General features: G+C 44.3%; 1 protein-coding gene across 2 annotated transcripts; it reads left to right on the top strand.

Annotated features, from left to right (window-relative positions):
- PRKRIP1 (PRKR interacting protein 1) lies at nucleotides 1-27,218 on the top strand. Of its 2 annotated transcripts, none has more exons than XM_003416563.4 (6): nucleotides 1-170; nucleotides 888-966; nucleotides 2,023-2,123; nucleotides 7,210-7,295; nucleotides 8,525-8,592; nucleotides 26,771-27,218. In XM_003416563.4, the coding sequence occupies exons 1-6, from the start codon at nucleotides 45-47 to the stop codon at nucleotides 26,869-26,871; spliced, it is 561 nt and encodes a 186-aa protein (XP_003416611.1). In that variant the 5' UTR covers nucleotides 1-44; the 3' UTR covers nucleotides 26,872-27,218. The 2 variants fall into 2 exon arrangements, with proteins under 2 accessions (XP_003416611.1, XP_064151979.1); XM_064295909.1 differs by lacking the exon at nucleotides 26,771-27,218 and adding an exon at nucleotides 18,768-21,837.
- Nucleotides 27,219-27,957: the final 739 nt, after the last annotated feature.

A 27,957-nucleotide genomic window follows, 5' to 3' on the forward strand; every position in this document is an offset into this window, starting at 1 on the left:
TGTGCGCCGGCGCCGTCTCTCGCCTGGGAGGCAGGAAAGCTGCCATGGCGAGCTCAGCCGCCTCGTCGGTGCGACCGCCCAGGCCCAAGAAGGAGCCGCAGGCGCTCATCATCCCCAAGAATGCGGCGGAGGAGCAGAAGCTCAAGCTGGAACGGCTCATGAAGAACCCGGTGAGATGAGGCGCGGGCTCGACAGCCTCGCCGAGTCCGCCCCCTTCGGTTCCCGGCCCCTCTGAGCGCTCGCGGACCCACCTTCCCACCTCCTCGCGTCCGGTTCTGGAACTCAGTACCCGAGCCCCATGACCAGCCCTTGGCCCTTAGGAAGGAGTAGGCTGCCCCGGAGGTGGTGAGCTGCCTGTCTGTCCTCCGTTGGATCCCATCCCTAATGAGGACGCTGTGGAGCGGCTTCCGTGCGCTAAGACCTTTTCCAGTTGATCTGGTTAGCCCAAGGGTTTATTTTTTTCAGAACAGCACCCATTATTAGAGAGGCAATGGCCGAAACACCTCGGGCTAGTCACTCCCCAGAGCGGGCCTCAGTCTCCTCAATCATAAAAGTAATTGGATGAGGAGGTCTCTTATAGTTTTGACTGGAAAGAGTTAACTTTTCTTATGTAGTATTAGAGTTAGCGGTTTCTAGCCATAGCGGTGACTTACATTTCTGAATTCTGTTCAGGAAAAATAAATATAGTCCTGGCAAGGCTGTGGGCTGTGAAATGGCCCAGGGTATACTGGATGAAGCAAAGCATAGACAGACGGAAGAACATAAAATCAGCTCTCGGTCCAAGGAGCAGAGCAATCCTGCTTCACTACCCTAGTTAAAATTCTTTGGTCAGCAGGGTCACACTGATAAATGCCTTTGTTTTTAAATATTGTGTTTAAATGTTGCAGGACAAACCAGTTCCGATTCCAGAAAAAATGAGTGAATGGGCACCTCGACCTCCCCCAGAATTTGTCCGAGATGTTATGGGTAATGTCTTGTATGTGTATAAATATAATTTTTAAAGCATAGACATATAAACCCTGTTAGTATTAGATTTCTGGGAAAGGAAAAAAAAATTAAACGATACTCTTGTTTATGGTTTGGCATTAGAGAATTTTCTTCTGCATTATTCTTAATAATGCACTGTATTGTTTTTTTCTTAATGGAAGTAGTTTTACTAGTGGGTTTTTTGTTTTTGTTTTTTGCTTTGGGTCCTCCTTGTGCCCACTGTCTCATTTATGTTACTTGTCACACGCATGTCCACCTGTTGTTAGTTGCTGTCATGTCAGTTCCAACTCTTGGTGACCCCATGTGTGCAGACTAGAACTGCTCCATAGCGTTTTCGAGGCTGTGACCTTTTGGAAGCAGGTTGCCAAGTCTGTCTTCCAAAGTACCTCTTGATGGGTTCAAACCGCCTGCCTTTTGGTTACTAGCCCAGCGCTTAACTGTTTGCAACATTCAGGGACTCCTAATGGAAATAGTTTTATTATTGTTTTTGGATTCTAAATTGAAATATACTAATTGTAATAAATAAATAGAGGTATAAAAAGGTTAGAACCTCCTAATAATGCCATCATTCTGCTTATAACATTCTGGCGTTACACTCTGAACCACTTTATAGTCAAAGCCACTCATGATTAAGAAAAAACATTTTTACAAAAATTTTGTTGTTTCACACATATTGTTTTGTAACCTCCTTTTTCCACTTAATGTATCATGAAATCTTTTTAACTCTGTAGAAACCTCACATGCCAAATGTGAAATCATCTTGAGTGGAGAGTCACAGGTTGTCTTCTGAGTTACTAGTCACTGAACCACAGTCTCCTATTCCTCTAATGTTAGAGTGGAATTTTTAGTAACTTTGCATTCAACATTCACACAACAAATATTTAATGATGCCTACGAGGCACTGTGCTAGGTTCTGGGATATAATATGGAAAAACAAGCAGGCATGCTTCCTCCTGTTCCTTTCCGTTTCTTTCTTTGATCCTTTGGTGTTGGTAACTGAATTTTGTGAAGAACTCTGTACTGTCCTGGCTACAGGTTCAAGTGCTGGGGCCGGCAGTGGAGAGTTCCATGTGTACAGGCACCTGCGTCGTAGAGAGTACCAACGACAAGACTACATGGATGCCATGGCTGAAAAGGTCAGTGAGGGAAGAGGTGGACTGAGCCTTTGGATTTGGGCAACGGTGTACTTACAGCCTTTAGAAAAAAGTGGAGAATAGTAGTTACAGCTAGTCGTGGCTTTTGTGAGGACTGCCTTCTAAGTTTGCGTTGAAAGCAGATATCAAGCAAAGTCCAGGTTGCTCCTCTGTTGGTCTCAGACAGCAGGATGCTCCCACTAGGAGAGGAATGAGGGATGGAAGTCTCGTGTGTGGAAGGGCGCAGCAGATTCCCCTCTCCCATCCTGGCCATGAAATGGAATGGCAGGCAGGGTTTCCTGCTTACATCTTCCAATAACTTTGTTTTTCTGTACAGGCCTCTCTGGTTTAGGCTGAATGCCTATAATTCCAGTTAACTGTGTGTTTGGTGTGAGTAGTGCTGTGCTTTTTGGGTCTGTTTCTTTGAGGACTTAGGTTTTCTAGCTCGAGGCTGGCATTTCTTTATGATAGGTATCAAGTAATAATTCATTATTTTAAGAGCTTAAGAACTGTTTTAGAAATTGTACTTTAAGAACTGTTAAGCTTTCTGTTACTTGCCCAGAAGGGCCAGAAACCACTCTCCTGATGCTGTTTTAAAATACTCTTTTGGATATTTCACTTGTTTTATTTTTCTAATTGAATTTTGGAATAAGCGTTATCTTCACCAAAACTCTTGTTTGATTTTTGGCTAGGATTGAGTTGTTGAATCTGTAACTTAACTTGAAAGAGAATAGATATTATGTTTAGTCATCCTGTCTAGAAACTTTGTGTCTTTTTCGTTTGTTTAAATATTCTTTTCTCTCTCTCAATGAGTTGTAGAGATTTTGCATCTATCTTACCACATATGTTCAAATGTATTTTAAGTTTTTTGATAACAGTGATGCTAGGGAGCCCTTTATATTTTATAACTGGCTATTAGTGTTAGGACTCCCTGAGTGGTGCAAATGGTTAACATGCTTAGCTGCTAACTGAAAGGTTAGAGGTTCGAGTCCACACAGAGGTGTGTTAGAAGAAAGACCTGACAGTCTCCTTCTGAAAACTCGGTGGACTTGTACTCTGACACACATGGGGTCGACATGAGCCAGAATGAACTAACGGCAACTGATTATAGTCAGAAAAAAATAGACTGACCTTTGTTTAAACTAAAAAAAGAAAAAAACAAACCTGTTGCTATCAAGTCGATACCAACTGATAGCGACCCTGTAGGACAGTAGAACTGCCCCATAGGGTTTACAAGGCTGTAATCTTTACAGAAGCAGACTGCCACATCTTTCTCCCGCAGAGCGGCTGGTCAGTTCAGACTGCTGACCTTTTAGTTAGCAGCCAAGCACTTTACCACTGTGCCACCAGGGCTTCTGACCTTTGTATACCCAATGCTGTCAAGTTGATTCTGACTCACAGCGACCCTATAGAACAGAGTAGAACTGCCCCATAGGGTTTCCAAGGAGAGCCTGGTGGTTTCAAACTGCCGACCTTTTGGTTAGCAGCTGAGTTCTTAACCACGATGCCACCAAGGCTCCGACCTTTGTATTTCCCACTCGTAGTGCTGCCTTGTTTGCCCACCTTACAATTAATAAAAATCAAACATTATTTGCCTCGTTCCTTTTTTTTTCCTGAGTGTGTGATTATTTTTTGTTTTCATAGTGTAAAAATAGCATAAGCCAATACACATCAGAACATATCTGAAGAACAGTTCACCAAAATATTAAACGGAAGTAATCGGAGTGGTGGGCTTTTCTTTATAATTTTTTGGAACGTCTGATTTTTTTTTTTTTTAAACATTTTATTGTGGTTTGGGTGAAAGTTTGCAAGGCAAATTAGTTCCCTGCTCAACAGTTTATACACATTTTGTTTCCTGACATTGGTTGCAGTCCCCTCAGTGTGACAACACTCTGCCCCCTTGCTCCCTGGGTTCCCTGTTTCCATTTTTCCTGCCCCTTCCTGCCTTCTGAACTTTGTTTTTGGGCAAATGCTGCCCTTTTGGTCTTGTGTGGTTGATTGTTCTGCGGACCATGTTCCTCATGGGTGTTATTGTTCACTTTACAGGCTTGACTATTGTTTGGCTGAAAGGTGGTCTCTGGAAGTAGGTTCTGTTCCAAGTTTGAAGGGTGTCTAAGGGCCATAGTCTCAGGGGTTCCACCAGTATCAGACCAGTAAGTCTGGTCCTTTGTATCAGTTTGTATTTTGTTCTACATTTTTCTCCCATATTGTCCAGGACCTTTGCATGATTCCTTTTGACTTTCTAGATATACATCTGACTTCTCTAACACTGTATGTGAGGGTTTACTTAATCTTAACACATACCCAAAAAGTCCTTTTCCACAGTCTGGCCATGATGCCTGTTATTTCAGAGAGCACATTTGTGCATTTTAGAGAGATTCATATACTTTAAAATGATATCCATCTGCTTTTTATGACGAGAAAGCTGCTTTACCTAGTAGCATTTGACTCTCTAATAATTTAGTTTAAAAAAACCAGACTTTTCCTATATAAAGCAAATAAAATACTTTTAAAATTTAAGACAAACAGTATTCATAAAACACAATACTATTTATCAATTAAACACAACAAACTACTGATATATGCAACAACATGAATATTCTTAGAACGCTATGCTGAGTGCATGAAGCCCTGCTAAAAGACACCATACTGTATGGTTCCATTCATGTGAACTTCTGGAACAGGCAGAACTAATGTGTGTGGGGAAAAAAAATTACAGTGGTGGTTGTCTTGGGTGGGGGGACAGGAGCTGATTGGGAAGAGGTTTGAGGGAACTTTCTGGGGTAATCAAATTGTACACTGAAGATCCGGACGTTTTGTATTACCTTAAAAAGAAAAGAAGAACCGTAAGCAAGTACTAAATTCTGGTTAATGATATACATGCCTGAATGTTTGAGAGTAAAATGTCCTGCTGTGTGCAGCTTACTTTGAAATGCATGAAAACAGTAAGATGGATTGATGGATGGATACAGGCATATGTGATAAAGCAAGTAAAGCAAAATGTTAATTGTAGAATGTAGGTGGAGGGTATATGCACCGTATAATTCTTTCATCTTTCCTGTGTTTGCTAATTTTCAAAATAAAATATTAGGGAAAAAAAGATTAAACCAAAGAAACAGCCAAGATACAGAAGAAAATATGTAAGAACTTACTGGAATGGCCAAAACCGAGTTAGAAAAAATCCTTGTGATTTGGGAACAGATTGGAATCCTGCCATGGGTGTTTTCACCTGGCCTTTGCTGGTCCCACACAGCCTTTCTCGGCTCCCAGACGTTGTTGTTCTTTAGCTACTGCCATCTTCTGGTGGGTGGTGATATTCTCCATCCTAGCAGGAAGGCGCAGGTGGCCTGCCATGCAGCTGTACCAGGTCGCTGCGATGGGTTTGCCACTGTCAGAAAGAAACAAAGCTCTGAATACAGAAACTATCAGGAGCAGTTTTATTTTTAAACTACTTTGGAGGGGAGGAAATAGAGAAGGCTGTTGTCTCAGGCATCATAAATTACTCTAAAGTTTTTTTATATTGTCTAAAGACTGAGAAAATATGGAAAGATGTTTTGCAAACTTTGACGTCCATACAACAAAGGTTTTTGTTTAGAGGGGCTCTGAGGTTTGAAAAAAAAAAAAAAGGTTTAGAGGCAAAAGAATCTTCACCCTTCTACCCTGACTGACAGATACAGTATCCCCACCGACAGGGTGGGGTCAGACATACTCCTGCTTGAGACCTGGCCTCAGCCAGATTTGGCAGCCAGCTGGGGCTCTCCATTCAGTTTACTTAATGGTAAATTCAGTTTCTACAGCAGCACAGAGTAAGACATTTTCAGCTCAGCTTCTAAAGGAACCAAGTGCTTTTAGGTTTAAGTGGTTTGCTTTCTAGCATTCCCCAAATTAAAGCTGTTTTCTTCTTAAAAGGAGGCTCCTCTTTTTATTTCATATTTTCGGCTCTCAGAGAGAGAGCTATGTTATTTTGTTTCTGCATCCATCTAAGCAGACCCATGCAGCCCTGGTGGTACAAACAGCAGGGCTGTTGAAGCCGCGTCTTCGTCCCTTTGCTGGCTTCTTCGTTTTTGTCCAGTTGACCATGGTGGCTATGATTGGAAGAAATGAGAGATGACACTCAGCGAATGCCTTTGTAGTCTGCAGGTGCTTTTCTGTCGTTGGTTGCCATCGAATAAGCACCAACTCATGGCAACCCCATGTATAACAGGATTAAACGTTCCCCGGTCCTGTGCCGTCTTCATGATTGTTGGTATGTTTGAGTCCATTGTTGTGGCAGTTGCGTCAATCCATCTCATTGAGAGTTTCTCTCGTTTCCACTGACCCTGTGCTTTACCAAATAGGATGTCCTTTTCTAGCGATCGGTCTTTCCTGATGGCATGGTCAAAGAAAGCAAGCTGAAGTCTTGCCATTAGAAAGAAATAATACAAGAGAAATGGATACATATTCACGTGTGTGTGTGTATTTAGTAGCAGGTGATGGCTGCTTTAGAACTATTTGATAGCCATAGCTAGGCTTGTTGTTAGGTGCCATCCAGTTGATGTCAACTCATAGCGACCTCATGTGACAATAGCCTACCCCATAGGGGTTTCTTGGCTGTAGTATTTACAGAACCAGATGGCCAGGTCTTTCCCCCAGGGAGCTGCTGGGTAGGTTCGAACTGCCAACCTTTGGGTTAGCGGCTGAGCACTTAACCATTGCACCACCGAGGCTCTTACAGCTAGGATGAGGGCTTGAAATTTCTCCTGTTCTGGCCCTGACCATCCCATCTGATGAGCTGCAGTCACTGTCCTCAGCCCTGGCTGAATAGAGACCTTGGAGTGCACGCTCTATCATACTTTCTCTTTTATATTTCGTTGCACGTGAATGTTATCTTAACAAATGGAAAGAGTTGTGTTGCCATCAGAGAGCCATACATGGATTTCCCACCGAGCCTGTGGGGGAGCCCCTGGAAGTTAAAGTGGCCCTGGGGGCCCAGGTGATACATGTAGCACTCCCAGTGGTGTAACTTCTAGAACTCTCATACCCAGCCCAAGTGAAACACCCTACAGTCTACCCAGACCAAGATGTGTCTAAACGATGTGCTTTTTTGCAGCAAAAGTTGGATGCAGAGTTTCAGAAGAGACTGGAAAGGAACAAAACTGCTGCAGAGGAGCAGACCGCAAAGCGCCGGAAGAAGCGGTAAGGCTTCCTGGCATCACGTAACTATGATTAGGCTTCGGGGCAGGAGTGTGAAAGCAGATGATTGGTGAGTGAAATGAGTCCTTCTTGTAGTCAGAAGCTCACCTGTATCACCTGTAGAAGTCTTGGGTATTACAGCCTATGGCAGAACAAACCAGTAGAGGACTGACTTATCTTCCAGTACCCGGGGAGAGATTAAGTCTCTTACTGCCTCCAGCTGGTTTCAGAGTCTCCAAAACTTAGTAATCAGCACTTCCATGATTAGATGGTGTCATGGATTGAAAATATGTGTCAACTGGGTTAGGCCATGATTCCCAGTATTGTGGTTGCCCTCCATTTTGTGATTGTAATTTTACGTTAAAGAGGATTAGGGTGGGATCCTAACACCCTTACCCAGGTCACATCCCTGTACAGAGAATTTCCCTTGGGTATGTGGCCTACACCACCTTTTATCCCTCAAAAGATAAAAAGGAAAGGGAAGCAACCAGAGAGCAGGGACCTTATACTACCAAGAAGGCAGGCCTTTACCCTGTGAGTACGCGTGCATTCTTTGGACCCAGGGTCCCTGCGCCAAGAAGCTCCTAGTCTGAGGGAAGATTGTTGAGAAAGCCGACAGAGAAAGCCTTCTCCTAGACCTGACGCCCTGAATTTGGACTTGTAGCCTACTTTACTGTAAAGAAATAAACTTCCCTTTGTTAAAGCCATCCACTTGTGGTATTTCTGTTATAGCAGCACTGGAAGACTAAGACACATGGATTTTGATGTCTGCTTCACTTCTGTATTTTAACATCATGTTTAACAAGGTGCCATAAGCAAACTTTCATTTATCCTCTTCCTTAAATTAGGGCCTATGAACTCCCCAAGTGACTACGTAATTATTTAGGTTGAATGTATGTATGTGTTTATTTTTTTTAATAAATGGCCCTCAACTTACAGAGAGCTGATAACAGGCCCTAAATATCTTGGACTGAAAAAACACCTCCAGTATTTCTGAGATTGCTTTAAACACCTCAGGACCCCCAGGATCTGATCTTGATGCGTAATGAAAACAGCTTTGTTAGTGCTGATAATGCTGGGGTAGCAGAAGTCTGAGAAATTGTTCCTTTCACATTGTTATTGTACCGTTCGCGTGATTATAAACTTTTCAAAGATGCTATAAGTAAGTGTTTATTTTTTCAGATATGCAAAAAAATAGTTAAGGAGTCAATGCATTTATTTTACATTTGCAGTCAGAAGTTAAAAGAGAAGAAATTATTGGCAAAGAAGACGAAACTTGAACAGAAGAAACAAAAAGAAGGTGAGTGGTGCTCATTTCCCTTGATTGTGGCCTTTTTCTCAGTGTTGATCACGGAGGATGAACTGTCAAGAAATGCCGAGATTTACAACTCCTGTCTGAAGGTGAGATGAAAAGGCAGAGGGGGACAGGAGCTGGTTGAACGGACACAGGGAATACAGGGTAGAGAGGAGGAGTGTGCTGTCTCATTAGGGGTTGAGCAGCTAGGAGTACATAGCAAGGTGTCTGTAACTTTTTATATGAGAGACTGACTAAACTTTGAGTTAAAGAACGATAAAAAAAAAAAAAGAAATGCTGAGATCTAGAGTTCAGGACTGGCTGGCTGGCCACTGAACAAATGAGGGCTTATTTTTATTAGTTAGGACTCCTTTAGTTGCGAGTGTCAGAAAGCCAAACTGGCTTAAGCAAAAAAGAAAGATTGGCTCACGGTAAGTCTAAGGCAGACCTCCCTTCAGGCAGGCTGGTGAGGAAGCTCCATAATGTCGCTGGCATTTACCATCTCTCCTTTTGTCCGTGGCTCCCTGTCCTCAGACAGGCTCATGCCCCCTTGTGGTTGGGCGGTGCTCCCATGGGTGCATCCTGCCCCAGTCTTGACCAAGAGGAAGGATAAAGGGGATGTCCCAGCATTTTTAGCAAAGGTCATCTTGTATCTCTGATTGAGTCATCTGCCAAGTCAGCTAAAAGCACTCTTGGCTACCAGAAACAGAAAACTCAGCTAGCAACACTTACACAAAGAGGAGTTCATTTTTCTCACATAACAAGAAACCTGGTGGTAGGTTACTGCCTGGTGTGGTTCTGCAGCTCAGCAGTGTCAGCCCAGTATCTCTAAGGTTCTCTTGGCCTTTACCCTGTGAGTATGAGATGGCTGCTGCGGCTCCTGGCGTCATACCTATGTACAAAGTAGAAGTGGGGCAAAGAGGCAGTACCTGTCTGGTCTATCTTTTTTTTAACTGGAAAACGAAAAGTTCCCTAGAAGTACCCAGTCCCAGCAGATGTTACTGTGTATCTCACTGGCCAGAACTAGGTCATTTGGCCATCCTTCGCTGTCAGCATCATTCGTGTCACACACAAGTAAAAGTTTGCTGAAGATCATTCAAAAGCAGCTGTAGCAGTACACCAACAGGGAACTGCCAGAAATTCAATCTGAATTCAGAAGAGAACATGGAATGAGGGATATCATTGCTGATGGATCTTGGCTGAAAGCAGAGAGTACTAGAAAGATGTTTACCTGTGTTTTATTGACTTTGCAAAGGCATTGCGAGGAATGGGAATTCTAGAACTAGGAGCTTCTTGCCAAGATTCTTTGCCAAGACCATAACTCAAAAGTGTCAATTCTTCATTAGCCTTCCTTATTCATTGTCCAGCTTTCACATGCATATGAGGGGACCGAAAAGACCATGGTTTGGGTTTGACTACACCGTGGACTGCTAGAAGAACAAACAAATCTGTCTTGAAAGAAGCATAGCTAGAATGCTCCTTAGAAGCGAAGATGGCAAGACTTCATCTCACATACTTTGGACATGCTATCAGGGACCAGTCCCTGGAGAAGGACATCATGCTTGGTAAAGTAGAGGATTAGCAAAAAAGAGGAAGACCCCCAACAAGATGGATTGACACAATGAGCTCAAACATAATAACAATAGTGAGGTGGCACAGGATTGGGCAGTGTTTCCTTTTTTTGTCCATAGGGTTGCTATCAGTCAGAACCGACTGGACAGTACCTAACAACAAGCTAAGAGCAGGTTAGATGAACAGAAAACAGGATTTTCATGACTGACTTAAATCTATCATGATCATCACTGGGAGCTGGGTACATTTTTGTTCTGGACAGAATTGGGTTTCTGGTAACAAGGAGGAATGGGAGGAGGCTGTTGGGTCAGCATCCTACAGTGCTGCCACTCCTGTCCTCCTCTGAACCCACCAGCAGTCCAGGGGTGCCATCTACTCCTCCAGGATGCATAGGGTGGGGATAAGGATGGAGAGGGCCAGGGAAAATGACAACTGTCCAACCACATTACTGAATGGACAGTTGCTCCCTAATTGGCTAATAGGTAGATGATTGTGATTTTTGGTGTTAAGATCTCGCTTTTATTGACATACTGAAATATGATTCGCTCCTTTCTAAGAGTTTCCTTACGAGTTGTAAGTTTACTGTGTTACACACTATATGCTCTTAGACTGTTCCTCACTTTTTCCCGAAGAAATTATTTTATGCTGCGAAAATGTGACTGCAAAGACCTCATCCCTCAAACCACCGCATCACTTTTTCCCCACTTGCCCTCCCCACCAACATATGCTAACAGGGGAATATGGGAGTACTTGGGCCACAGACTGGAGGATTGGAACACAGAAGCCACTTTCATGTCCTTCTGAGGAAATACTATAGCTTGGACTGTTAGGAAATAGCAAGGCCTCCTTGGCTCTAGGTAATTCGACTGCCCTTTCCCAGGGCTTGTATTTGCTATTTGTTTTTGTTGTTGCTGTTTATGTGTTTTCACAAAGCGAAGAGGACTGGAAGCACTTACTGATGAAAATCAAAGACTACAGCCTTCTGTATGGATTACACCTCAACATAAAGAAAACAAAAATCCTCATGACTAGACCGATAAACAACATCATGATAAGTGGAGAAGATCTTGAAGCTGTCAAGGATTTCGTTTTACTTGGATCCACAATCAGTGGTCACGGAAGCAGCGGTCAGGAAATCAAACAATGTATCACATTGCCCAAATCTGCTGCAAAAGACTTTTTTCAAGTGTTAAAAAGCAAAGATGTCACCTTGAGGACTAAAGTGCACCTGACCGAAGCCCTGGTATTTTGCATCACTTCATATATATTTGAAAGCTGGACAGTGAATAAGGAAGACTGAAGAATTGATGCCTTTGAAATACGGTGTCGTCAAAGAATCCTGAATATACCACACTGCCAGAAAAATGAACAAACCTGTCTTGGAAGAAGTACAGCCAGAGTGCTCCTTGGGAATGAGGATGGTGAGGCTTCATCTCATATACTTTGGACACGTTATCAGGAGGAATCAGTCCCTGGAGAAGGACATCATGCTTGGTAAAGTAGAGGGTCAACAAAAAAGAGGAAGACCGTCAACAAGATGGATTGACACAATGGCTGCAACAATGGGCTCGAACATAGCAACAGTTGTGAGGATGGCGCAGGACCGAGCAGTGTTTAGTTCTGTCGTACGTAAGGCACTATGAGTTGGAACTGACTCATCAGCACCTAACGACAGCCTTCGCTTCCTGCTTGCACAGAGCCTCAGGGCAGCCCAGTGTAAGAGATCAGGGCCTTCACAGATCTTTCTTGGGTATGCACACAGCCCTGCACCTGTGCGTGGCCTTCTAGAGTCCCAGGAATGTGTTGGAGCTTTTCAAAGCCTCCTGTGGACATCTCATCCCCCACCTTTTCCTCTTCAGCTTCTGGTTTGCCTCAACTGTTGTCATTGCTTCAGGCAGCTGTGATGTTTAAGCAGTGGTTACGTGCTTGGTTGCTAGCTGAAAGGTGAAGGGTAAGAAGTTCTCTCGGGGAGAGAGATGTGGCAGTCGGTTTCCATAAAGGTTACAGCCTTGGAAACCTATGGGGCAGTTCTACTTTCTCTTATAGGGTCACTACCAGTCGGAATCGACTCCACGGCAGTGAGGTTTGTTTTTTTTTTAATTGATTATTATTCACAGCCTGGGAAAAAGGCAGTTCACGCTGATGGAGCGCTGAGTCAGGTCAGATAAAGATAGGCCTTGCTAAGGGAAGATTTCCAGGGAGGTGCCGGACAGTCAAATAGTGACAGGGCTTTGAGGAGAGAACTTTCTGAGGAGCTCCAAACTCCGGGGGCTGCTAGGCTGCTGGTTTTCACGGCTTCCATGATTGTGAGGCTGTTGGCTTTCAAGGTCACCTCAGAGCTGGTTGATACAGGGGTGGGAGTAGGACAGGTGAAAGTGCCACAAATTGGACTATTCTTACTGCGATTCAGCTGTTTTTCCGTAACAATCTGAGGAGAATTTCCAGAGTTCTAAAAAATGCTGGTGTTGACAATGTTTGCCAGTGTTCTCGTCACTTTTATAGAGGAGCAGATTGTCGGAGGTCCTTACTCTGCTGCTCTAGAAGTGCTTCCATCTTTCTGAATTTTAACCTGTGTGTATCATTGTGTTTAAAGTGAGTTTCCTGTAGACGTGAAATGTTTGGATCATTTTTTTATTATTATTATTTATTTCGACCATTTCTGCCTTTTTGCTGATACGTTTGGATTTAGGTCTACCGTTTTCTTATTTATTTCTCTGTTTCCCACTTCCTCCTTTCTTTTAGGATTATTTGAACTTTTTTTTTTTTTTTTACTATTTCATTTTAATCTAGCTATTTTTATTAAAACTATATCCCTCTTTTTTGCCTAGAATTTTTATTCTCATAACTTGAATTCACACTTACATGAGCAGAGGTGTATAAAGGCAGGTGTGATTCATATGGTTTTACAGAGAGATTAAGCCTTAAATCACTAATTTTAAATGTAAACTCACTTTAAAATGAAAAGGAAACGCTTTAAAAGATTGTGAATTATCTTAGAATATTTCTATATTTTAAGGAAGTTTAAAGCTGATACATAACTTTCAAACTGGTTTTAAAGCATTTAGCATTAAGCAAATGTCTGCATCCTGCATTATACTTAGTATCTTCTGCGTATTTTATCTTTTTAGGAAAAAAAGTCATTTTAAATGGAACTCAATCCACAATATTGTAAACTTCCTCTGATACAATAGCGGCTTCCAGAGAACTATAAGCCTGCCGTATTTGTTTTGTATTCTAATAATTTACTTTTTTTTATTTATTGTTTTGTTGTGACAAATATTTATAAAACATAACTTGTCAGCTCAGCAGTATTTACACATGTAATTCGGTGACATGGACTATGCTCATCATATTGTCCAACCATCACCACTATCCATTTCCAAATTATTCCACCACTAATAGAGATGGAGCCCTGGTGGCGCAGTGGTTAAGAGCTGGGCTGCTAACTAAAAGGCCAGCGGTTCGAATACACCAGCCGCTCCTTGGAAACCCTATGGAGCAACTCTACTCTGCCCTGCAGGGTCATTGTGTGTTGGAATCGACTTGACAGCAACAGGTTTGGTTTGGGTTTTTTATTAACAGAAACTTAGTAATCCCTAAGTAAAGACTCCTCTTTGCCCCCTCCCTTCCATCCTTGGTATCCGCTAAGGAAGTTTGGCCTCTGTCCTTTTGCCTGTTTCATGTAAGTGAGATCATACAGTATTTGTGCTTTGGAACTGACTGATTTCACTCCGCATGTTTTCAAGCTCCACCCACATTGTGGCATGTATCAGGACTTCATTTCTTTTTATCACTGAGTAATATTCCATTGTATGTATATAAGGAGCCCTAGTGGCGCAGTGATTAAAATGCTTGCCAGCAAACTGAAAGGCCAGCTGTTCAAACCCACCAGCCACTCTGTGGGAGAAAGATGTGGCAGCCTGCTTCCGTAAAGGTTACAGCTTTGGAAACCCTGTGGGACAGTTCTAGTCTGTCCCACAGGGTTGCCGTGAGTTGGAATCGACTTGATAGCAGTGGGCTTTACGGGTATGTATATACCACATTTTGCTTATCCATTGATCAGCTGACAAGAGATTTAGGTTGTTTCTACCTTTCGGCTATTGTGAATAGTGCGGCAGTGAACATTGACATCCAGGTGTCTCTTTGCTTTCCTGTGTTCGGTTCATCTTGGTACGTACCTAGGATTGGGACTGCTGAGTCATATGGTAGTTCTGTGTTGCGCTGGCTGAGGAGCTGCCACGCTGTTTTCCGTAAGAGCCGTACCATCTTGCATTCCCCCGCCAGCAGTGGGTGAGGAATCCAGTTTCTCCATATCGTCACCAGCCATCGTTATTTTGTTTTTGTTTTTATCATAGCCATTCCAGTGGAGGTGAAGTGGGATCTTATTGTGGTTTTGACTCTGATTTTTGCATCTCCCGAATGACTAATGGTGGTGAGCATCTTTTCATGTGCTTGTCGGTACTCTCCCTTTTATAATTGGGGTTTTTGTTGTTGTCGTTGTTTAGTGGTCGTTCTAGAGAAGAATTGTCTATTAACCAGGTAATTACCATTTCTGTTGCTTTTCCTTCATTGCTTTTTTTTAAAAATAATTTTTATTGCGCTTTAAGTGAAAGTTTACAAATCGAGTCAGTCTCTCACACAAAAACCCATATACACCTTGCTACACACTCCCAGTTACTCTCCCCCTAATGAGACAGCCTGCTCTCTCCCTCCACTCTCTCTTTTCGTGTCCTTTTTGCCAGCTTGCTTTTCCTTCATTCTTTTTTTCCAGTCTGTCACATATAAGCTTATATACACCTTACTCCATACTCCCACTTACTCTCCCTTTAATGAGTCAGCCCTCTCCCTCCTTCCAGTCTCCCCTTTCATGACGATTTTGTCAGTTTCTAACCCCCTCTACCCTCGTATCTCCCCTCCAGACAGGAGATGCCAACACAGTCTCAAGTGTCCACCTGATACAAGTAGCTCACTCTTCGTCAGCATCTCTCTCCAACCCATTGTCCAGTCCCTTCCATGTCTGATGAGTTGTCTTCAGGAATGGTTCCTGTCCTGGGCCAACAGAAGGTTTGGGGACCATGACCGCCGGGATTCTTCTAGTCTCAGTCAGACCATTAAGTCTGGTCTTTTTGCTTTTCCTTCATTCTTGATGTTCGAAACTTCCCTCTAGTATCATTTCCCTTACGTCTGAAGAACTTCCTTTAGTCATTAATTTAGGACAGGTCTGCTGGCTACACATTTTCTTAGCTGTCCTTTTTGTGAACATTTAACACCTTCATTCCTGAAGAATATTCTCGCGAGATCGAGAATTCTGGGTTGGCAGCTCTTTTCTCTCAGCACTTCAGGAATGTTGATCCACTTCGGCCTCCGTGGTTTCTGATGAGATATTTGCAGGCATTTGAACCATTCTCCCATCATCATTTTTCTCTGACTCCTTTCAAGATTTCTTTCTCTTTAGATTTCAGCAGTTTGATTACGATGCGTCTGAGCATGAATTTCCTTGGTTTCATCCTGTTTGGAGTTCACTGAAGTACTTGAATCTGTAGGTGTATGTCCTCAGCCGTCTTTATACCTTCTATTTCTTTGACACAGTTTTCTGTATTTCTGTTTGTTTCAAGAGTGTCCATCTTTACTTCTTGGAAAACAATTTTAAATAGCTGTTGAAAGGATTTGCCTGCTGATTCCAACAGCTAGGTCGTCTCAGCGCTAGTGTTTGTTGATTGTGTCTTCCCGTGCAAGTTGAAATTTTCTTCATTATTCATATGCCAAGTAACTTTATAATTTTCTATCCTGGACATTTTGAATTACATCACCAGGTTCTGGGTCTTCTTTAAACTCTGTGGAGAATGTTAATATTTGTTTTAACTGGTAGTCAACCCAGTTGCATTCAGGACACAAGTTCTGACCAGCCTCCTGTGGATTGTGGCTCCAATGTCAGTTTGGTTTTCAAAGTTTTTGCTGTGTCATCTGGGTGTGTCCTGCACGTACATCACCCAGTGGCCAGTCTGAGCTTAGTTCTTTGAGTTGAGTCCCATACAGAGTGTTCGGTGTGGTGATGAGGGCCAGATCCATGCATGTGCTGCCCTGCTGGACCCAGGAGTTCATGCACAATTTTATGGGGTCTCTTTTCCAATCTCGCCCTCTCCATCATCTCCCCTGTAATTTTTGGTTTCCTGGGGCTCCCCTTTTCAGAAAACTGGGGCTTTAGTTACCTCCCTCTGCTGCACTTCCTGTACCTGTGCCTGAAGCCAGGGTCAAGCAGTGGGAGGGCAGAGAGAAAAAAGCAACGGGGACTGGACCCACGATGTTGGGACCACAGCTCCTCTGATTGAGAGAAAAGTTCCCTTCCTTCAAAGTCGTAGGTGCCTGTGGGGCCCCACTGCCACTTTTGTCAGTGCTGCCACTTGTGACCACAGCAGGATTCCTAGGAGCCGGGATGTGAGTGGGTGGAGAAGAGACACACCAGAAATTTCCTTGGATCTGAGCGTTAGGAGTCCCCTTCCCACTTCTCCTGGAGCTCTGTCTGTCCATGCCTGGCCCCCACTTCCAGGTTTTGGGTCACCTAGAGTCGAGGCTGGAGGATACTAGAGGAAGAAAGAAAAAAAACAGGATGCTCACTGCTGTTCTGGTGGCACTTCTCCCCCAGCCTGCCTGCTGCCGTTTACTTTTCAGAGTCCTTAAGCAGCTGCTCCTTGGTAGAGGTGTTGAACCAGAACGGGTCAAGGACGGCATCCATTAGAGACCTCTATCTAGGTTGACCCTGACCTGTTGATTAAAACTCGCTGGGTGGATTTATTCTCCACCTAAGAAGCAGCCAGGCACATTCTTTTATTCATCTCACCCACAGAGGTATCATAGGAGACATCAGAGGAAATCTGAGATAATTGAATAAAACCTAAGCTCTAGGCTCAGCTCTCCCTAGGCCTCACTCTGGCCTTAAACATACAGCTTCCCTTCTTTGAATGAATTTTTCTTTTTAACTTGTAAAATGATAAGCTCATTTTTCAATCAGTCTAATTCTGCAGTTTGATGACTTTGTCAAATGCTTTGCTGGCATTAAGATATATGATATTTTGGGGTGCTCCCTCATTGGTAAGGAGCCTTGATGGCACAGTGGTTAAGAGCTCGGCTGCTAACCAAAAGGTCAGCAGTTCAAATCGACCAGCTGCTCCTTGGAAACCCTATGGGGTGGCTCTACTCTGTCCTGTAGGGTCCCTGTGAGTTGGAATTGACTTGACGGCAGTGGGTTTGGGTTTGTTTTTTTTTTTTGGAGGGGGGTTTTGGTTTGTTTTTCTCATTGGTAAACCTAAGATCTCTTTTAGAAAAAGAAACTGAGGTCAGTTTGCTGTGAGTCTGTACTTGATGAGCCTCACTGGCTCTTTGGAATCCCATGTTAACTTTGTAGTAATCGGTTCCTGCGCTGAAGGAGACGACCGGCAGCCTCCCAGAGCTGGGATTTCTTAAATCCCCCTTTCCAGGCCCTTTGAGACATTAGGCACTGTGATCACACAGTTTTCAGTGTCCTTTCTTTGTCCAAGGCTATAAAGAATGTTCCAGAGATCACACAACAGATTTTAGTACTTTAGGTAGATTTCATCCAGAGCCTTCAGCTGGTTTCACACTCCTTGTGTCCTCTCGCCGTCTCCTCCTGCCTCGATCCAACAAGGTAGACGCTTGTGGTCGTGCTGCCTCATGGGGGTTACATCATGGTGGCACAGTGGTTTTCAAACTGAGCAGTGTGAGCCTTTAATCACTGGGTCATGGATCAGTTTAGAGGCTGTAGCCCTTATTATTACCAATTTTTTTTTTTTTATGTGAAAATAGACTAGAAAATACCAGAGTGTATTGCTTTGTGAAATTTTCTCGTACTTTCTGTGCAGGGTATGGGCTATAAAATTTAGAAATCATTGGTATGGTATGTGGGCCCTGCACTGTATTTAATTGTGAAGTTAGTGCCTGTACATATAAAGAAATGATGAATTCTGCATGGTTATATATGCTTTGTACCAAATCAGTAAAAAAGAGCATGCTGTCAGAATGACTGTCATGAGAATGGTGTGTGTGGCTTTTACCATGCCTGCTCAGTTTCCCTCCTTATTTTTCATTTCATGAAAGAGTAAATAGATTTTTAAGTTGTCCAATTGAAGTAGAAATTTAATGTAGTAATACCAGTTGTGCCACAAGGTGGCTCCTGTGCACCTCTGGGTTCATGGACTTGGAGGTAGGTAGATAACTCAGAGTACTCCGACCCCTTGGCTCTTCTAAAAAGGGGTATGGGGCCGCTGGCTAGGAGTTCTGTTGTTGGTGAGGAAAAATACCCACTTATTTTCCATGCTGGTGCAGCAGCTCAGTGAAGAGACCCTGCTATGTGGGGTCAATGTCTGAATGATACCATTGGATGGCATTAAGCCAATTTAGATTACTATGAAGCCTTGAACTTCCAAAATGATATAGTCTAACACCAGCATTACTTATCCTACCAGAGAAATCAGGTGACCTTAAGGTGGTTTGTTACTAGGTACATCTAGAGCAGGGTTTCCTAGCGTCTGCACTGTTGATGTTTTGGGCCCCATAATTTTTTATTGTAAGGGGCTGCGCTCTGTTCATTGTAGGGTGTTTGAAAGTATCCTGGCCTCTTGGGAACCATGGTTTCAGGAGACATCTAAGTCAATTGGCGTAATCAAATCTATTAAGAAGACATTCTGCATCCCACTTTGGAGAGTGGCGTCTGGGGTCTTAAACGCTAGCAAGCAGCCATCTAAGATGCATCAATTGGTCTCAACCCACCTGGACCAAAGGAGAATGAAGAACACCAAGGATACAGGGTAGTTACGAGCCCAAGAGACAAAAAGACCCACAGAGACTACATCAGCCTGAGACCAGAAGAACTAGATGGTGCCCAGCTTCAGCCTACATCTGCCCTGACAGGGAACACAACAGACAATCCCCAAGGGAGCAGGAGGGCAGTGGGATGCAGACCCCAAATTCTTGTAAAAAGACCAGACTTAATGGTCTGAGTGAGACTAGAAGGGCCCCGGTGGTCATGGCCCCCAGACCTTCTGTTGGCCCAGGACAGGAACCATTCCTAAAGCCAGCTCTTCAAACAGGGATTGGACTGGACAATGGGATGGAGAGGGATGCTGGTGAGGAGTGAGCTTCTTGGATCAGGTGGATACTTGAGACTATGTTGGCATCTCCTGCCTGGAAGGGAGATGAGAGGGTAGAGGGGCTTAGAAGCTGGCAAAATGGACACGAAAACAGAGAGTGGAGGGAGGGAGCGGGCTGTCTCATTAGTGGGAGAGCAATTGGGAGTGTGTAGCAAGGTGTATGTAAGTTTTGTATGAGAGACTGACTTGATTTGTAAACTTTCACTTAAAGCACAATAAAAAAAAAAAAAAGTATCCTGGCCTCTACCCACTAGAAGCCAGTGGCACCCTGCCCCCAGCCATGACAATAAAAAAGTCTCCAAACATTGTCAAGTATACCCAGTGGGGCTATGGGGGCCAAAATTGTCCCCAGTTGAGAGCTACTGATCCAGAGGCAGGTATCTGGTGTTCAGAAGGCACTCAGTATGTTTCGAATGCGACTGTTTTTTTCTTATACATACTATGTTGGAAGACTTTCCATATCCTTTGTGTCTTTTGACAATAAGGTAATACTTGATGGTCTGAGAAATTTTTGGAATGTGTAAAGAAGAATAAAGAAAAAAAATTATCTATAATCCTTACCAGAAATAGCTGTGTTAACATTTTAATGTAATTTCTTTGATTTAAGTTTTTAATGTAATTAAAAAACCAGTTGCTTTCAAGTTGATTCCGACTCACGGTGACCCCATGTGTTGCATAGTGGAACAGTACTCCGGAAGGTTTTCGTGGCTGTGAACTTTAGGAAGGATCGCTAGGTCTTTTCTTTCTAGGTACCTCAGGGTAGGTTTGAAGCACCAACCGTGCAGTTACTAGGCCAGCACTTAACCATTTGTGCCACCAGGGGCCTAATATAAAAATACATGTTATGCAAACCTTATTTAAATAAATACCACATTTATAGTCTCAGATTTATCGTGTAACATTGTATCACAGGTTTTTCCCCATGTCCTTATAATTCCATGGTACAAGGATATTTTTTCTAGTTGACTGATTGACCAGGCAAAAAAGAGGTAATGTCTGCTTCATTTGCATTCACTGGCATTTTACTCAGTATTTCCGCAATTAAATAAAATCTCAGATTCCTGAATTGTAAAATATTATGTAACAATAGTGTAATGTAATGGAAGTCAACAATGGAAGAACTCAATACTGTCTTCCTAATGGATCCTAATGGATCACTATCCATCTGTGAGTTCTCTTTAATCTCTCTCCATATGCACACATCACTTACATACTTACAGTATGTGAACGGTTTTGTATTTTGCTTATTTTATTAACACTGTAAGCATCTCCATTCCTTCATACCTTTTAATAACATTCCAGCAACTGACATGCCATGATATAACTCCTTCCCCTTTATTAGACCCTAGACTGATTTCAGTTTTTCCCTAACGGGGAAGATACTTCCGAGAATATCATGTACCTGTCTCCCCTTTCAGGGTTCTTTCCTTCAGGTAGATTCCAACAGTGGGATTTACTCGGTCACAGTATGAAAAGAATTCATGGCTCTTCAAATGCGTTGGCAGATATTTTCCAAAGGGGTAGTACCAGTTTTTACTGCCATCAACAGTGTGCAGTAGTGTATGCTTTTACCACATCCTTGCCAGCCCTAACTTTGAAAAATTATTCTTCCTCCACGTGTATAAGAATGATGCTTATTAGAGGAAGTCTATTGGGAATTTAGTAAAAGCCTTGCAAAAATGTAGATCCCAGTCTTGCTAGGCCATGAAAGCAGCTTCTGCTCTCTTCCCATGCCTGCTCCCCATCCCCAAACACACACACACACACCACCCACCTGTTTACAGCCTCGAAAACTTTTTAAAACATAGATTGGATTGTCATTCATTCTTCTGTATAAATAATAAACAGTAGCTGACATTTATTGAACATTTATTATGTACTACCCCAGTTCTGACTGCTTTTCTTATATTAACTAATTTAATGCTCGCAGCAGCGCTGTGAGGTAGGCCTTATTCTTATCTCCATTTACAAATGTGGGGGACCTCAGGCACAAGACTGTGAAGGTGCTCACAGAGCCCCAGAACTAGTTAGTGGCAGGGCTTGATCCCAGGTTGTGTGTCTCTCTTGGCTGTAAACTTATCCATGAAGTTATCCTGCTTAAAACCTATTTCTGCGGCACCTGGGACTCCTGGCCCTCACTGTCTGGCCCCTCTGGTCTCTCTCTACCAGTGTGGCCTGGCCGCTCCCGCCCACACGCCCTCTCTCCAGCCTTGCTTACAGCCTCTGTCCTTCAGCCTCACTGCACATGCTCAGGCCTCTGTGCTCTTTTCTGTCTCATGCTGACTCCTCATCTCCCTGGAGATTTTTACTTGTCCTTCCTGTTGTAGTGTTTGTGTTTTTCTAAAGCCTTTCCTAACCTTCCTCCTCAGCTTCAACCTAACAGATCTAGCCTTTACCTCCACCTTGCTCCCTTAGGGTTTTGCACATACTCCGTTATACACCTGCTCAATCAAATGCTGTGCTTATCTATCCAGCTGTATAATCTCAGTTCCACGAGAGTAGGAAAGTTGGTGTTTTGGGTTTTTTTTTTTTTAGTAATTTTTAAATTTTGGAATAGTTTTAGCTATACAGAAAAATGACAAAGTCAGTACACAGAGTTCACCTGTGGTTGACATCTGACGTTAATGTGGCCCATCTGTCACAATTAATGAACCGATATTGATATATTATTGTTAACTAAAGTCCATACTTTATTCAGATTTCCTTAGTTTTTGCTTCATGTCCTTTTTCTGTTCTAGGATCCCGTCTGGGATACCGCATTCCATTCATGCCTCCTCAGGCTCCTTTGGCTGTAGGAGTTTCTCAGACTTTTCCTTGTTTTTCATGACCTCGATAATCTTGAGAGTCAGATATTGTGTAGACTGTCCTTCAGTTGGGATTTGTCTGATGTTCTTCTCGTGAGTAGACTGAGTTTTGGGGTTTTTAGGAGGAAGACCACAGAGGTAAAATGCCATTCTCATTACATCACAGGCATACTCGTCACTGTTATTGCTGACCGTGATCAGCCAGCCAAAGTCGTACTTGTCAGACGTACTTGTCTCCAGTGTAACCGAAAAAAACAAAACCGAGTTGCCATCAGGTCAATTCCAACTCATGACAACCCCATGCGTCAGAGTAGAGCTGTGCTCCATAGGGTGTTCATGGCTGTGACCTTTTGGAAGCAGACACCAGACCTTTCTTCCAAGGTGCCTGTGGGTGGGTTCAGACTGCCAGCCTTTTAGTTAGCAGCCTAGCACTTAGCCATTTGCACTACCCAGGGACCCCTTCTTTACTGTTCTCGCAGCAGCCCTTTCCATACTCTGCCCTTTGCAAGGTAGTCACCATACGCAGTCCACAGTTAAGGAATGGGGGTTAAGCTCTACCTCCTTGAGGCACAGTATCTACATAAATTATTTGGAATAATTCTGCATGGAAGATTTTTCTATTCTCCCCCTATTTATTCGGTCACTTCTTTATATCAGTATGGACTCGTGGGTATTTTATACTTTAGGTTATAATCCAGTATTTTGGTATTAAAACCAACCAAACCAAACCCACTGCCATCGAGTTGATTCCAACTCATAGAGACCCCATAGGACAGAGGAGAACTGCCCCGTAGAGTTTCCAAGGAGCACCTGGCGGATTTGAACTCCCGACCTTTTGGTCAGCAGCCGTAGCACTTAACCACTACACCATCAGGGTTTCCATTTTGGTATTAGGTTATATTTACTACATTATGTTGCTCAAATTGTTCCCGGCATAGGGTATGTGTGCTCATTGCTGCTGGGATGTCGTTGCTTTTAGGCCCTCTCAGCTGATAAAGCAAGGAAATACATGTAAGCATATTAACCAGTATATACACACATATCGGAAGCCCTGGTGGCGTAGTGGTTAAGAGCTATGGCTGCTGACCAAAAGGTCAGCAGTTCGAATCCGCCAGGCGCTCCTTGGAAACCCTATAGGGCAGTTGTACTCTGTCCTATAGGGTCACTATGAGTTGGAATTGACTCAATGGCAATGGGTTTTTATACACATATCTATAAATATTTATGTAACTATCTCTTTAAGCTAAACATGAGTTCATACTGATGTCTCCAGCTCTAATCCATGATCACATGGGTTGTTCTAGCCTCCCTCTTGTTTTTCTGTAACCTCCCACTCCAATGTGAGTAACGCGACTCCCACTATCCGCCATCCACTCACTTACTTAGTTGTTGGCTTCAACTGTACGACGACGTGTAGTGGTTTCAGACTTGTTAACCTGTCACCCCATTGGAAGCGACTTTATCAAGTAGAGTACAGTGCTTCTACACAGATCCTTCTGCCTTTAGCCTTACGGACATCACTTGTTTCCAAAGTTGCTTAGGCCAGCACCTTTTTCCCCACCCCTGTCGTACATTTGTAATACAGGTAGATTCATTTGTGCCCTTCTTCATTTCATCCGGGGATCCCCTGACCTCCTCAATGAATTTTTTTTTCTTTTCTTTTTTTTAATTTCTATGCATTCAAGCTCACCCCTTGTGCTGTAAAGGCCTGTGGGCTTTGATGTGGAGTGTCGTGTATCTGCCACTATAGTATTGTGAAATTCGTTTCACTGCCCTGAAATATCTGCATGTTACCTCTTCAGCCCTTTCCCCCAATCCTTGGCAACCACTCATCTGTTTACCTCCTTTTCTTGCCTTTTCCAGATAGCATATTATGGAATCGTACAGCTGTAGCCTTCTCTTTTACTTAGCAATATCCATGTAAGAGTCATCATGTCTTACCGTAGCTTTATATCTCATTCCTTTTCTACTGCTGAATAATATTCCGTCATATGGATGTGCACAATCTGTTTGTCCCTTCGCCCGTGACAGACATTTTGGTTGCTTTCCATTTTTGGTGCTTATGAATAAAGCTTTTCTCACTATTTGTGTGCTGATTTTTGGGTGGACTTAAGTTTTCAAATCCGTTGGGTAAATACCTAGGAGTGCAGTTGCTGGATCATATAAGACTGTCTTTGGCTTTGTAAGAAAACTGCTAAACCATCTTCCAAAGTGGCGTTCCCACCAGCAGTAAATGAGCTTTTGTCGCTCTACATCCTTGCCAGCAATTGGCATTGGCCATTTTTTGGATTTTAGCCATTCTAATAGGTGTGTAGTGGTATCTCATCGTTATTTTAATTTGCGACAGTATGCTTTCTTTTATTTTTGCATCTCTAACGTGAAACCTAGTACCTGCAAGAAGTAAGCACTTAATAACTGTTGAATGAATGGGTGGATTTTGTTGAATTACTGAGTGGGTCACCTACCAGACCTCTAGGTTTCTCCTCATTCAGGCCCTGACAGTATGTCTCCCTCACACAGAAATCCATTCTGTTTACTAGTAAATGAGGTAACATATTTTCAGGGGCATTGCAGCCATAAGGAATGCTCTGGGCCCTTCTCTGTCCATCATCTCAGGCATCCACAACACTCCATTCCTCTAACATCCAGGTGAATCTGTATTTTATAATTTCTTTAAGATCAGGATTCAGGATAAATCCTGTGCTCTTGTTCTGCTGTGTTCAGAGCCATGTAAGCTCTTACGGAGGTTTAAGGTGGGCAGGACGTGACTAAGTTATGGAACAAAACAGCAGTCTTCACCGTCTTCAGCCTTGGAGCTCACGTTCTAGAGCAGAGCTTCCCGGCTGGTATGTGGGGAATGGACAGTGAGCAGCAGAGACCCTGATCTCCTTGGCCTTCAGGGTGGACACTGCACAATTGCCTCTGACTGTGAGCAGTCCCATCCGGTTACCCCGTGTGCCATAGAGATATTGTCATTTTCCATGTAGGCTGTGACGTGAGAAAGCTTGGGGAGAACTGCCCAGGGATTTAGGGAGCACAGAGCGAGATCTCTGACTCAACTCTAGCCATGTGCTGGACTCCAGGGCATGCGTTTTTTTTTGCTCACCTCAATCCTGGCTCCAGCTCATTTTCCTTATGTATTTCTGAAGGCAAGTTAGGGTGATGGTTACGGGCAGAGGCCTAAAGACTCAGGTGGTCCAGGTTTGAACCCTGGGTGCTTGTCCTACTGATAGGAGGCCTTGAACAGTAATTTACTTACCTCTCTGAACTTTATTTTCCTCCTCTGTAAAATGGATATCTAATAGTGATTCTTAGCTCCTAGGCTATGTTAGAATTCAACAAGATAGCATATGTAAAGACAGCACAGTGCCCGGCACGCAGTGGGTATTCAACAAAGATTAGCTATTAAAATACCCTTACCATTTGAACTTTTGAAACTTCTCATTCTCTTTGACATGAGGCTGAGAGGGAGAGAAGGGTTCTTCTGAATTAACTGGACCTCAGAGACGATGTGCTGTGTAGTGTCCCATCCGACGGTGCTGTGCTTTGGGCAGCCATAGCCTCCCACCTGGTAGCTCTTTGCCTGACCCCGTGGTGTCAGTGGTAGTAGAACTTTGAGTGCATGCGTGGGCCCTGGGGTGAGTACATTTGCAGGGAGGAGGCCCATAGGTAGGCCCAGGCGAGCCCCGAGTTGTGAGCTGGCAAGACTGCCATGCCTACAACTGGCTGCCTGGAGTGGACTGAGCTGCAGGATGTGGTCTCCGGCTTTGCCTCGTTCCAACACTCTCCCATTCCCCTGTGCCCCAGAAGAGAGGGAGGAGGAGTTGTTGGGAACAGGTTGTCTCCGTACTCTGTGCCTTGGCCGGCTCAGCTGTACTGTGGGTGCTGGCAGTCGTGAAGGGGCTGCACGTGGAGTGTCAAGAGGGAGGGACTCTGGCCCTGTGTTTGGGAAGAGCCAGGGAGCTGACAGATTTGTTGTGGGCAGAGCCCTCTGCCCCACAGTTTTTGAAAATTCACTTGTAGACTGCAGTGAGAACTTGAGACTTCAGCAGGAGTGCTGTCTGCGTAGCATTAAATGTCAAAGAGCCAGCTGTGGAAGTCACCCTACTGAGCTGGCGGACATTGTCAGTGATGGGGGCCGTATAAAAAACAGTGAGGCCTGATTTATGGGGTGCTGGGCTCTCCTGCGTGCTGCTGGACCTTTCGATAAGGACAGGGTCCGTTTGTCAGAGCAGCCCTAGGTCGACGCTGTAACCAGCCCTTAGTACCTGAGGAGCAGGGTCGGGAACTGATGGGATATGAGGACTGGCTCCTGGCTGTACAGCCAGTTCCGAATTTCCCTCAGCTCACCACCTTTTTTAAAGAGCCCCTTTATCCTGTGAAGGAGTCCCTGGGTGTCTCAAACAGTTAAACACTCAGCTGCTAACCGAAAGGTTGGCGGTTTGAAGCCACCCAGAGGTGCCGCAGAAGAAAGTGCTAGCGACCTGCTTCCCGGAATTCAGCCACCGAAAGCCCTGTGGGGCGGTTCTGCACTGACACGCGTACGTGGGGCCGACTCAGCAGCTCCTGGTGTGTGTCTTTATGTGTTTGTTTATTCTCAGAGTGAGTTTGTATGTGTATCACCTGAATGTCCTGTGATTCCAGGATCCAGTCAGTCCCGGGAGCAGCAGTCCAGTAGCTCCGAGGAGGCATCTGGAACAGAGGAGGAGGAAGAGGATGAGCCCAGCTTCATCATGAGGCGATGACGATGTTTGCTGCAGCAGCTGTCCGGAGCCTGTGACCAGGGCCGCAGAAACCCTCCACGTGACCAGAAGGGAACGGAGGCTCTGTCTGGACTCAGCTCGCGCCCCCCAGGACTGGCTAGATGGAGAGCCCGTGCGCACACGCCTGCCCTCACCAGGACTCGGCCTGGGGGACAGAGGGCTGTCTCCTGCACATTCCGGGGCACTGCACACAGATACATCCCTATCCTGCCAAAGGGGAAAACGTACAGCTTCCTGCCACTGGTGCCCGTTGTCACATGTTTCAACAGTGATGCGTTTGGGGCTGGTTTCTATGAAAGGAACTTGACTCAGTAAAGAACAGAAAACTTTGAGGTTTTGTTCGGACGTGTGAAACGTTAATTACAGAAGCTGCAGGGGACGCTGAGACGTGACACGGTGCGGGGGCGGGCCTCAAGACTTTCCGTTCAGTAGACCAGACTCGTGGAAGGAAATGGGCTCAGGCTCTCGGTTAACCTACATTGCAGGGTGCCTGGCCTTCATCTCCTTCAGGGGAGGGAGAGTGCAGACTGCGTTGCAGAGTACCTGTCCCCCCAGCAGCTCCTGGACACAGGTGTGGATGGGGAAGGCCCAGGGCTGTGAAAAGGGAGATGCTGGTGGCCAGGGCGGAACCATTGGGCTGAGCCCTAAGAAAGGGGACTTGATATGTGAAACGGGCTTTTCGGAGAACAGCTGGAGACTAGAAGAGTAAGCAGGTAGAGAATCCAGGTTGAGCTGTACCATAGTTGGGGACATGGGGAATCCTAGCCACACTGGGTAGGGGCAGGGGATGAATCGGCCAGAAATGCTTTTTCATCCTGAAATCAAAGGGGATCTAAGCAGAAAAGAGACCAAAAGAGACTTGACCTGGACCTGTGGGTGGAACTGTTTGAACTAAAGCCCTTCAGAGCATTCACTCTTCAGGCCTTTCAACTTGAGTCACATGGGTGCCAGGGTCAGCAAGGAGGGCCCCCAGAGACCAGGAGGCTCCGTGAGAGAGGCCCGGACTCCCACTGTATGTGCCTGAATGAATGCAACCCAAGCCAGCTTCACGTACTGGCCCAGGGTGGA

This window comes from Loxodonta africana, chromosome 12 (genome assembly GCF_030014295.1).
Source record: "Loxodonta africana isolate mLoxAfr1 chromosome 12, mLoxAfr1.hap2, whole genome shotgun sequence".
Lineage (NCBI taxonomy): Eukaryota > Metazoa > Chordata > Mammalia > Proboscidea > Elephantidae > Loxodonta > Loxodonta africana.